Genomic DNA, 12,811 nt, shown 5'->3' on the forward strand with positions numbered 1-12,811 from the left:
ACTGTCTGGATCTGCTAAGCAGGGTGTATATCTTCCTTTTGGCTTCCTAGGGCCTGTTGACAGGCAAATTGCTCGTGTTCTCCTGGAAGCTGCACGTGGTTGAGCCTGAGGAAGGGGTATGTTGGGGTCTGGAGCAGTATGAAAGATCTGAATGGAACAAATATTGGAAAATACAGAACAAGGATTAAAAGAGGAGTCAGGCAACTAATCTTTCCAATGAACAAATTATCAGCCACCACAACTGCAAATATTTTGCTTGCAACCTGCTTCAAAACTCTTAGTCAAGACACCCATTATTTCCTTTAAATATATAAAGCATTCCAATATGGTTAGCATTGATGAAAAAGAACCCCCTAAAAATGTGCCTTCTTGCTTTGGGTCATCATTCCAACCCCTCACAAACCAAAGTGCTCCAGTGTGCAAAATGCCAGGTGGCGTGTAGTACACAGCTGTTAATATACAAGGTATGGGGGTAATCCTTTTAAACAAATGGGAATCCAAGATTGTACAGAAATACGATGAGAAATATTGTTCAAAAGGAGCCTCGTGGAGGATGTTATTCCTGCGAAATGGTGTTGTCATTTGGATGAAGCTTAGTCCTGAAGTGGTACCCGGGGGATAAGGCATTGCCACAAGGAAGCAGTGAATAGTAAGGGCTTCTTATGTGAGGTGCAGGTAACGAGAGAGAGAGAGATTGGACCTGAAGTGGGTCTATTCATCTGTCATATTTGAGTTTCAATGAAATAAAATGCTAACTCATCCATGGATAAAGAAAAGCCAAAAGCAATAACAAAATTAAACAGTCAAACAACTAGTGGAAATACCTTTTCATAATGTTCTATTAGAATTTCAACTACAATGTTCTGAAACTTTATGTTCATCATAGCTGCCACAGTTTCCTCTTGAGCTCTCAGCAGTGTTGGGCCAAATATAACACCAAGATTAGAGATGGTCATGAGATTTTGTTGACTGTGAAGGGATACCCTATAAAACATTTCAAATGAAGATGTCAGTGGGCCACACAAGAAATTTAGCTCAAACCTTAACTTTCAAACCACAATGTTTTTTTTAAAGATGTATATTGTGACAAATTAATTAAAAATAATCTCTAGCAGTTTACACGTTAAAAAGCATTAGTTATGGGATGCTTAGTTTGGCAAGAGGCAATGACTGGTACGTCAGCCCTAAATTTCTTATGATTATGCTATGCATTTCAACATTCTAGATGTAAATAGTCTTTTGTTTATAAAAACAGATAAAGTCTAAAGTGCAAGAAATTGTATCAGAGTCCTGTATTCAATATTAGAAAATTGGAATGTTGGGAGCTCCATTGAAAACAATGGAGTGCTCTGGGCTTCTAATGGCCTGTAGAAGCCCGGAGCTTCAACATTCCATTGTAGTTCACAGCTGTTGCTATGAACAAAGGCCTCACTGAGACCGAGGGGTTTTCAATGAGGCCTTTCTTTTATTTGTTAGAACATTCTGTCCTCTAGTGGCGGAATATTCTAATAGCCTTATAGCCCTTCGTAACTGGGCTAAACAAGCATTAAAGTCTTGCTCCCTTGCTAAAGGTCCTCACCTTCGGCTCGAGCCTTTATTGCTGGAGCGGGTCTTTAATGGAAGGTATATTATGCTACGAAGGGCTATAAGGTTATATCAGAACAATTAAATGTTGATAGCTCCTTTGAAGTCATTAGCGTAGCTGAGGGCTAATAAAGGCAGGTGAAGGCCTTCTGCTCCAACACTCCAATGTTTGTCTTTGAGTTTCTCAGTTTTTCATTTTGAACATTCTACACTCAGTGAGTGGAATGTTCTAATAACCTCACAGACTTATTGCCTCAGCCTATGCTGGATGTTAAAAGCCCTCTCCCTTGCGTTCAGCGCCCTTAACAGCATGTAGGGCCCTCAAATTGGGCTATAAGGCTTTGATAAATGGGATATAAGACAAGCTTTGTAAGTGAAAGAGCTTCCACAACTCTCACAGTAACACAGAAAATCATATATAATAAGGAGGTGATCCTGCTGATGTGCAGACTTTAATTTTGAAGAACACAAGACAATATTACATTACAGTTGCATTTGAGAAAAAAAAATCCAAATTATTTTGCCTCTATATTTTGGATACAAACCTTGCTACAAGATGAAAAAAACAATCATTAATTTGCTCCACTTTTTTGTATAAAGCTTGGCAAAATATTACTCATCGTGTTTTCTAACACAGCCTTATGTTGTTGATTTTGTTATTTGATACTTGGGAATTAAAATCTAACTGTTTGTGCGCCTACCATTTTTTATTTAAGATGAATTCTAAATAATGTAAAGGCATCCTGCTTGTTTCATGCTTTATGTTTGCTCTAAGCAGTATGGATTTTGAATGATTTATAAAAACAGGCAACATACTTCAGGCTAGCATGCGAAATAGTATGTGCCACGTGGTAGGAGTAAAATCAGGACACCGAATGAATAATATTGGTCCAGTGCTTAATTTGTCAAATAAACAAGTGCCACGGCTGCCATCAAGAGGCCACTGCAGCTTGCACCACACATTGCCCCTGCTATGCTGACAATGATAGTAACAATACAACTACTATTTATTTATTTATTTGTATTCTTATATAGCGCTGAAAGTCAATCCTCGAAAGGATATCTCCGTGCTTGAGTATTACCAAAGGAGCCAGAAACTAGTTTTTAAACTGAGAAATGTGGGGGAACATAACTAGCAGGCGACAAATAAAAATGTTTTCAGGGACTTCTTGAAAGATTGAAAATTGGCTGTGCTTTTGAGAGCACAAGGCAAAGAGTTCCAAAGGATGGGGCCTTTATAAGATAGGGCACGTCCTCCCTGCCTGACTTTTTTTATCCTAGGGACCTGGAGTAATTGCTGGCCACTGGATCGCAGAGTACGACTGGGAGTGTAGGGTTTGAAAATTTCTTTGAGATATTTAGGTCCATTGCCAAACAGACATCTATGAATTGTGCAGCAGATTTTAAATTTTACACGCTGTCTAATTGGCAGCCAGTGGAGTTTTGACAGCAAAGGGAGTGGGGCAGACCTAACCATCACAGTCCTACAAATATGACAATTCAGACTATTTCAGGCACCCAAAACTATAAGAATGGCTTGGGCGGCAGGTAATAATTATTTTTTAATGTAAATTAAATTGATAATTAACTGTTGTTATGGTCATCTCTAAACCATTCAGACAGAGCCACATTGTGGCAGACCATCACAAGCACCATGTTGACAATTAAGTGTCGATGTCGAGCACCCGAAACCACCAGCTCAAATTAAGCACTGTGGTCACCCCTGTTGAATAAATTCTTATAAGGTCCATCGCATGCAATGTATTTGATAGTTGTTGTGACTTTTTGGCATGAAAAGGGACAGTTAAGGGGCCAATTCACAAAGACACTTAGGAGTATGTGAAGTACCATTACATGAGTGCCACTTTCGGGACTCATAAATGCCTTTGTGAATAGGCCCGTAGTGCTTAGTGACAGTAAGTCACTCCCAAAAACAGATGTACCTTTACCAACCTTCCCTTTCCCACACACACACCATCCACCACAGGCACCTATACTGTCACCATGGTCCGTCTAAAATTAGTAAAAATACTCACAGTCTATGAGACCCCAAAATATCATAATGTTGATGCTGTGTCGCATACAGTTGTATCTGGGTTCCAACAAACCCCCTCCCGCTATGTTCCCTATGCCCCCACATTTCAATTTCCATATACCTATGATTTTAATTATGATTTTTCATAGTAGGAGGGGCCTGCTCGCCCCCAGTTATTGCTGCCTTTTACTACCAAGCCTGTGTTACTTGAAGCCCATATCCCTAGCTATCTTGCACTAGGGCATTTGGTAGCCCTGCTATGTCAGTGGAATGAGTCTATGGGAGAGATTCATCAGGCGTTTATCTACGGACAATATAATTACACATACTTAAATGCAATATGTAATGTGTTTTTGGAGTTTTAATTAGCGCGACCTCGACCCGAAGGTATTAGAGTGCTTTCTATGAGCACCAGTTGCATCTATAGATGGACACGTCCCTTGTTATTTGTTTTGTTAGGCAGGGGGAGATTAAGTGATTTGCCCAGAATCACAGGATGTTGAGCGTCTCTACCGAGGATCGAACCCGGTTCCCCAGTTCCGAGGTGGACCGCCCTAGCCGTTAGGCCACATACTTCATTACTTTGCTTCACAAATTCAGAAAGCGAAAGCGCCTACATTTTAGGGGCACTGGTATTTGCACATAAAGGGTGCCTACTATGTCTGAACAAACTGATGCATCGACATGGAAACACTAACAGGTCTTTGAGGGTTATAGCGGCGTACAGCCACACAAATTCTATTTATTAATCTTAGTTTGAATGGAAATAGGGCCCCATACCAAGAAAACACAAGGCAATACATACACATCTTATGTATTAATCTTAGTGTGAACGGAAATAGGGCCTTATACCGAGAAAACAAATGCCAATATTTTAAACACAGCTTCTCTAAAGCTGCACCATTAGTGCACTATCATTACTGCAGATGGGAGCCAAGCAAAAGTAACAGGCCCATTTGACCCCTGAAGGGCTCTAAGCTTGCCATAATGCAACACATTCCTCACAAACTACTAATGAACTTGGAAGAGCCAGGTCTAAACCCATCGCATGCTCTTGCGTCGGATATCCTGAGCTAGCAAATGGATATAATGTCCATGTCTCATCTAATATATCACCACGATTAATGTATTAAATGTCTGTAAAAAATGCCAATACAAATATTGTTTAAAAGAACAAAAAAATGCATGAACAATCCTGCTCATATTTTGCCAATCAACACTGACGTCACTGCAATGAGAAATTTTCATGTTTGATATTTTCAAATTGTAAAAACTATTTTATAACAATACTCGTAAATAGTAATACAGATAACATTGGCGTTTTAACCGTTATGAAAGAGACGAGGAATTCCTGTTGAGGAGCAAGGAATGCCAGTTTGGTTGACAGATATATGCAAGGATACATTCTCCCCATGGTCATACAAGGTCACTGATACCATTGCTGTCACTCTATCAGTTATGTTTTAATAAGAAAATGCAGATTTGAAATTACTACGAAGTTACATTTTAGTTATCCAGCATCAGAATATTAATTAAGCTTTTGTTGCCAAGTTTTATTCGTTTCTAAGTTTGGGTTTAAAGAAATGTACAGTTTTAGTTATTTTTAAATGCATGTATTACTCTAGCATTTATTCATGGCCGAGCAATAATGAATTCAAATAAGGATCAGTATGCTCATGAACGACAATGCACACATAATTGAGAAGAAGATGAATTACTTGACCAAATGGCTGATTAGGATGTCCAGCATCTCTCTGTTTTTATCAGGTAGTTTATGAACCAGTGCATGTACCGCCTCCACTCTGTAGTTTTGATCATCAGATTCTGAAATACAATAAAAATTCTCTGAGGCGCAAGTAAGAGAATACGCATAAACAATGAAAATCCATCAATAATACATAGATAAATCACTGAGTCCATTTACAGTTTCAAAAACAGGGCTGTGTTAAAAGACATTGAGGCTTACAGTAGGGCGGCAGTCCCTTTTTTCGAGGGATTTCAAAAAGTAATCTATCCCTGCTCGGGTAGATAGGAAAACAAATGGAGCAAACCCTTCTGCTAGCCCATTTCTACCAAGTGGTTCACCAGACCACTGGAGAGATGACTGGTAAGGGGAGAATCTTCCAATTTGGTGGTAGGGGTGCTCTGGAGTTTCCTCAACCACATAGATGTCAGACATATCTACTAATAGCCCCAAGCACACTATATAAAAACAGGCCTGCTATGTGCAAGTCTACCGTAGTGTTATGTGCACCTTTTAGCAGCAGGCATGCAGCTGAGTACTAGCCACCCTTCAGTCAGCAACTGCATACAATAGATCCCTGCGTCAGAACCAACTTGACCCACCAACGACCACTTTTTCGCCATAAAAGTCTTTAAATTAGAAGGTAAACTTTCAACAGGGATAAACCTACCACCTGTATCTGCCTTGCGCTCCATTGCAGTCGGCTTAACTTTTGACTTTGACCTAGTCTAGTGTGACCAGATCACCAAAGTTTGCCCTTTGTGGTTTTTGGAACTATCTTTGTTTCATAAGAACAATTTGTATTGTTGTATTCATATTAATAACATTTAAAACATATACAGTGGTTCTTCTTTGGTATATATCATGTACATTGTGCATTCCCACCCTCCACCATCTCTCGTGCCCCCATCGAGTGCCTGACTCCTGGAGCTAGTCAGTCCTCTTCTTAACCATCCAGGCCGTAGTGTGTACACGATTTTCTCCAGACAATGTGATGTTTTTTGTGACCGTCTTCAGGCTAGGTATACAATTTCCTCCATTTTGGCACACCAGGCCATGCCATTAGCCCATGCTGTTATTGAGGGTGCACCCTGTAAGTTCCAATGTCTGACGATAGATATCTCTTTTGGCTACCATGATACTGTTGGATATTAGAATGCGTTGCATTTACAGCCTCTAAAGGCATCACAGGTGAACTCACAGGATTAAGCATGTACAGCCCTGACACCCTAGCAGGAATGTTGAGCAACATAACCCCATTTGGTTTAAGACTTCACCTTCCACAGGTACTCCACATTACTTCCAGTCCCTCTAAAAGAAATAACCTTAGTAAATGCAGTTCTGGTGCAATTACAACTCTTCACCTCCAGAGGATGCCCTTCTCCAGACATCCCCAACTCAGCCCTTCATCACTTGGCGCACATCTCAAAACACCCCTAGCTGTAGAACCAATATTCCAGCCCAGAAGGTGTTAAAATGCTGTCTGCGCCCTTGAGGGGTTATTCTTTTCAAGTCACCATGAGACATCCTTTTTCGTGCTGGGGAGACTGCGTTGATCCTGCAGCTCCACCTGCACCTTTACACACGTGTGGTGATGACCCCATTCTCTTGGGGCCACCACAACCAGAGGAAACGCTGTTTTTACAGACCTGCAAGGCATTATGAGGACTGTTGCATATTAGAGCATCGGCTCTCCCACTGCTCCGGGGAGAGCTGCGATGTCATTCCTTGCACTTCACGACATCTATGGGGGTCCGGTCCCACCTGGACACGTGCCTCTGGTGAGGACCCCTGTGGATCAGGGAGCCCACCCCTGGCCGCTCCAGGACATTGTTGGAGGTCCGGTCCCAGCTGCTCCTCTCTTCATTTTTGCTTTTTTACTGAGTTTTATATAGCTCGTACTTGACCCAAAACAGGTATCATAGCGCTTTACATTTATATAGCTCGTACTTGACCCAAAACAGGTATCATAGCGCTTTACATAGCACCAGTTGCATTACATGAGGACACATTCACTTTTGTTAGGCACAGGGAGATTAAGTGATTTGCCCAGAATCACAGGATGTTCAATGTCATTGCCGAGACTCGAACCCAGTTCCCCAGATTTGAGGTCGGATGCCCTAGCCATTAGGCCAACTCCTCTACCCATTCATTGCGGCGGCCCGGTCCCACCCGAGCACCCCGAGCTGGCAGACTGATGGGGATAGCCGCGGGAGGCGGCGTGTGGATTCTGGTTTGCCCGCTCCGGCTAGCAGACACGGGGGCTCATGCTCATCCCGCTGGCCTCGAGGAGTGCGCCGGCACTCGCCCCTCCTTCCCGCTGCACACTGGGGCCCGGGGTTGGGGACATCTTCACGGAGAGCACAACGGCACTCCCCGACTTGTCTTCCTCTTCTTCAGGGCCCGGAGATGGGATCCCGGGCCCCTGTGCCACCTTCACAGGACTGGCAATCCTCAGCGGGAAGGGGGGGAGGAGTGGGGGGAAGGGGCACAACGGCACTCCCCGCCTCCACCTCCTCACACTGAGCCCGGAGTTGGGATCCCAGGCCCCGAACATCTTCGAGGGGGGCAGGATGGCGCTCCCCTCCATCCACAGTCCACGGGGGCCAGGGTGAGCTCCTGGCACGAAGCTTGGGTAATTTTCACCGTCACGCTACCAGGCTTTGTCTTCTCCTGTGAGGTGGACACAGGACGGCCCGTGTCTTTGGGGGGCCAGGTTGGGCTCCTGGTTCCCCCACTTTGGCAATCAGTTCATGGGGAGCGCGACGGTGCCCCCGGCTTCCTTTTCTTGTTGGGGCAGCCCCCAGGACCTGACCCACCCCGGAGGCACATCATGGACCGGAGGCGGAGCCCCACGTGCTTAGTCGTCGGTTCTTCTAGAGGTCAACGGTCGCCTACCTTCTGGGGGCGTATCTCGGCCCCCAGGGGTCCGATCTTCGCAATCTTGGTCTCTTCTTGCTCCTTGTGGTGCACCCCAGCTACTGGGAGCACTTTCCTTCACCCTCCTGGTCACCTGGAGGTTGGATTCAGCAGGGAGCTGTCTTCACTGGCTCCCTGCGCTTCTCCGTGCGCAGAGGCCCCTGCTTCTACGCACTGGACCTGGACTCTTCTCCTGGCGCTGTGCAGGATTCTGTGGCAGTCAGGGGGTTCCTCCTTCCAACTACCCATTGCACCAGGCTCCAGCACCCTCTGCCTCAGCAGACCACACCCCAGAGAGAGCTCCTCTTCCTGTGCAAATTCTTTTTAGGATTTGGGGAGGGGCTAGCAGGACGTCTCTGTTTGCCCTATCACACAGCTTCTCGACCCCTGCTCCCTCCTTTCTGCCAAGGCCTCTGGATTTGTTCAAAATTATGTTTTCTAGGGTCTCCTGCCACATGGTCTCTGAGAGCCCCTTTCCCCCAGAGCTTACTTCTCCCTTGTGCAGCTAGGTACCTGGCACTCAGTGACAGCTGCTGATGGATTAGCCTGTAGCTCTAGCTATCCTCTCTCCATGGAGGGAAGGCCATCAATCCAGGCTGCTGGGGTCAGCCCCCAGCCAGACCCTGGTAATGAGCTGACTCAGAGAAATATAACATTTCTGGATGACCCAAAAGCAGTATAAATATGACTTTGGAATCTGCAGAATACTTCTTTTCACATAGGTTACAGTGAACTTTGGTGCATGTCTGGAATTTGCAGGCCCTAGGAAAGTAAAACTAGCCCATATGCTCCCTATCCCCATAAGAGAATAATGGAATAAACACTGTAAAGCACACTGACTTTCCCTGGCATGTTTCTTCCTTCAGTATAAAGCCTATTCCAAGCCACCACACAATTCTGCATAAGTCCTGCCACACCATTCTCTTTGTATCTGCTCCTGGGCTGCGCACGCCAGGAATCTCCCCTACGCAGCCCGCACACGTGTGCACACACATGTACACATGTGTCTGCATGTAACCAGCCTGGTGACCCTTACTCCATCTGCTGCGCAGCGGCCTAGTCAAGCAAGGGGGACATCAGTAAAATCCACATGCATTCTCTCCCATCATGAGTTCACCTTGGGTGAGTCCCAACTTATGAGGCTTTCTCACAGTAAAAGCTCAACAAATAGGTGCTCAAAAAGTAAAAAATCCGGGCAGCCCAGAGTGTCAAACCACTTTCTAACAGATACCCATTCCCATTAGCATCCTGTCACTGCTGAGACCAAGCACGTCCTTCAGTATGCCCAGCAGTGCAATATTGGGGCGTGCCTCAATGTGTGTTCCCACTACTGCAGATAAAATCACTATAATGGCGGTCCAGTAAGTATTGAAAGCCGGGCACATCCATCCCATGTTGTAGAAGTCCCCTCACAGGTCCTGGCATTTGTTCCACGTGGGGAGGTATGGTTGCCAGCACTTCTATAGTCAGAAAGGTGTGAAGTATGCTTGATGCAGATATTTGAATTGCACCAGCCGGAGCCTTGCAGATATCGCTATCAGCCATACATGAATTGCTTCAATCTGCCTCATCCAATGGTAACACTCAACCCTCCGACTTCTCCCACAGGTGTCCCAACAGTTTGGGGGCGTTTAACACCAGGGCTTTATATATCTTTGAGGTCCCGCCCTTTACCAAGTGGTCCATGAGCAGCCGTCCCTCTAGTTGGTAATTCTCCAGGACATCCTCTAGGTTTCCTTGGTATACATTCAGCGCATTTGGAAGTCATCATGCAGGCTTTTATAAGGACCTGATGTGACTTCAGTCCCACACATATCCTCAAGTTTCGATATCCCTTTATGATCCTAGGACTTGAGCTAGCCAACAGCCCTACAATAGGGGGTTTCAAGTGTGAGCTTGCGATCACACCCTGTCCACCTCAGCGCTACCATCCAAACCCAAAAGACCACCGTGGCCACCTCCGGGAGGGAGTTTGTGATGGGTGTCCCATAGAAAATTCCCATCATTGCAGTAAAGTCGAGGACGAGTTGCCCCCTGGTATGCAGTGTCTCCCCACCCCAGTGCATTTACCCTAAGCCCTAAACAGTGTCTGCAGGACGTGGAGGGGGTAGTTCTGGAGGACATATAAAAACTGCTGAAGGATCATCATTTTAAAGAGGGCTATCCTGCCCATTAGGTTAAGGGGAAGTTGACCTTACCGTGCCATGTTTTCCCTGGCCTTCTGCGGAAGGGGGCATAGGTTAAGGATCCAGGTGAGGCCCGGCTCCCAGAAAATATGAACAACTAGATATAGGAAACTCAGACAATGTATCGGGATCCATGGGTAACTGCAACAAATGATGGACGGAATGCTGAATGATTCAAACATTCTCCCCCAGTCAAGAGATCTGGGTTAAATCCATTGTTCTTTTACCCACTACGCCACCCCAGTTTGGACCCAGCCATATGCTAATCAGTCTTGACCCTCTGCCTCATGGGAACAGTCCAGACCGAACTGCCAAGCCAGGGATCCAGGGGTTCCAGGTCTCATCTCGCCTGTCACCTCTAATGGGCACCAGGGTGGACTTGGCCCAATTGACTCTTAGCTCAGAGACAGTCCTGAAGGTATCCAAAATGCTGATCAGTAGAGGCCTGTGTCTGCTGGGCAGGCAAGGTATAGTGACACATCATTAGCATATAGGGCTATTCGATCTTACATCGCCAGTCAAAGCCCCATACTTAGACTTTGATACAGGCTCTGAATTTGGGTCCGAAGCCCTTCCTAGTGAGGGTCTCATCCAGAAACGACCAATGGATGGTATCAAAGGCCTTTGCAAAGTCTATTAGTAAGAGGGTGATTGGGCCTTCCAGGTCCTTGATGCAGGCCAGTGCCAGGTGCACCCTCTGTATAAAGTGTCTAGTGCTGCAGCGTTTTTAAAAAACACATTGGCAAGGGTAGACCAGTTGGGGTATGACCCGCAACACGCAGTTGGCCAGGAGAATACATCTTAAGCTCCATGTTGATGAGGGAGATGGTCCGGTAAAATGCACAGTGGTTCGGGGAAGGCCCGGCTTGGCTAAGATGATCAGTGTTGCCACGTCCACACCCACGTCTGGGGATAGGACACCTTGGTACTCGACTCCGTAAACAAGTGCAGGGGGGTGGAATGATGTTTGGTCAGAGAATGCGCTACTATTCCACCAGGTAGCCATCTAATACCGGTGTCTTCCCCGAGTTTAGGCCTGTGAGGGCCTGCCCCATCTCCTCTAGTGTCATTGCATGCTCTAAGGCCATCATAACTGTTCCAGTGAAGCGAGATATTGGGAGGTCACTGATCAGAGGGGCCGAAGACTCAGAGTCTGGTCATGCCCAGGTAGAATAAAGCACTTCAAAGTATTGAGTGAACACTGCGGCTATCCCCTGTGCATCTTCCAGTACCTGCCTTGTGTTGTCCATGATCCCAGGCACCACTCTCATCTCTGCGTCCTTTGTGGCCAGCCAGTGTAACAGTTTGCTTGATTTGTCACCCCACTAGAAAACCATCTTCATGGAGGGCATTCGGCCTCTGCGTGCCTCCTTATGCCAAAGTTGGTGAAGGTTTGTTTTGTCCACTTCTATTTGGTATTGCATCGAGTCTGCCAGCCTACTTGGGCCCTCCAGTTCTGGCGCCTGTACTGATGCTTCTAATAGTATGATGCGGCTCAGTTTCTCACAGTCCATCACTCTCACATAGAAGCAGGCGACCTCCCACATTGTGGCCGGCTGAACCTATGGTGCCCTGGTTCAGAGTCAGATTTGTTTTTAATTCCTCAATCAGCTATTCCATGAATTGTTCATCAGTTAGGAACCATGTGTTCGAATGCCAGATGGGGTATCCTCCGCCTATTGGTCGCCCAGTTGGGTCTGAGATCCTGCGAGGGAGAATCTGGGAGCCTGTAGTGCGCAGGAGGTCGGACGGCAGCAGGGATAGGTAATCTATAAGGCACAGTGAGCCAAAAGCTGCCGAAGTGTGGGTGTATTGCTGCCGCCCCTGATTTCAGGCCCTCAACAAGCCACTTAGCCCTAGCCCCCTCCCTTGCCTTGCAGCCCCATCTCAGCGTCTGTACCAATATGATTGTTCCATGATGTCATTGAAGTCCCTCCACAATGGTCCCCACAGTGGGAAGAGATGTGGTCAGGGTTGTTAATGTGGATTGATGTGTGGCTGGCAGGAAGTATACGGAAGTATACGCTGAATATGCTGTATGGGGTTATCTCCTGGGGGCCCTCTCGGATTATGTGTTGCCCTTGGTCATCAGGCTTGATGGTAATCACTACCAAGGGTAGGGCCTTATCTTGGAGGATAGCCACTCCCCGGGAGCCTTATATGTGACTCACATGGAGCAACCTGTTGTCACCCTTGTGGGCTAGGAACTGACATTTGTGCCCTGCAAGTGGGCTTCTTGGATCAGCAGGATGTGGGATGTATTACCCCCCCCCCCTCTTAATGTGGTCTAGTAAGTCGTTTACATTTCAGGTCATTACAGAGGGGGATCCCATGTCGTTAGGA

At 46.0% G+C, this 12,811-nt stretch overlaps 1 protein-coding gene across 2 annotated transcripts in view; it reads right to left on the minus strand.

Moving 5' to 3' along the window:
* The window catches only part of ARHGAP42 (Rho GTPase activating protein 42), a 664,758-nt gene that overhangs the window by 61,993 nt on the left and 589,954 nt on the right, over positions 1 to 12,811 (minus strand). For both annotated transcript variants that reach the window (XM_086935288.1, XM_086935287.1), the window contains exons 17-19: positions 5,338 to 5,443; positions 825 to 984; positions 3 to 147 (exon numbers count right to left, since the gene is read on the minus strand). In XM_086935288.1, the coding sequence (XP_086791414.1) occupies positions 3 to 147; positions 825 to 984; positions 5,338 to 5,443 (411 nt within the window). The remainder of the gene's footprint in view (positions 1 to 2; positions 148 to 824; positions 985 to 5,337; positions 5,444 to 12,811) is intronic.

This window comes from Lissotriton vulgaris, chromosome 8 (genome assembly GCF_964263255.1).
Source record: "Lissotriton vulgaris chromosome 8, aLisVul1.2, whole genome shotgun sequence".
Classification (NCBI taxonomy): Eukaryota; Metazoa; Chordata; class Amphibia; order Caudata; family Salamandridae; genus Lissotriton; species Lissotriton vulgaris.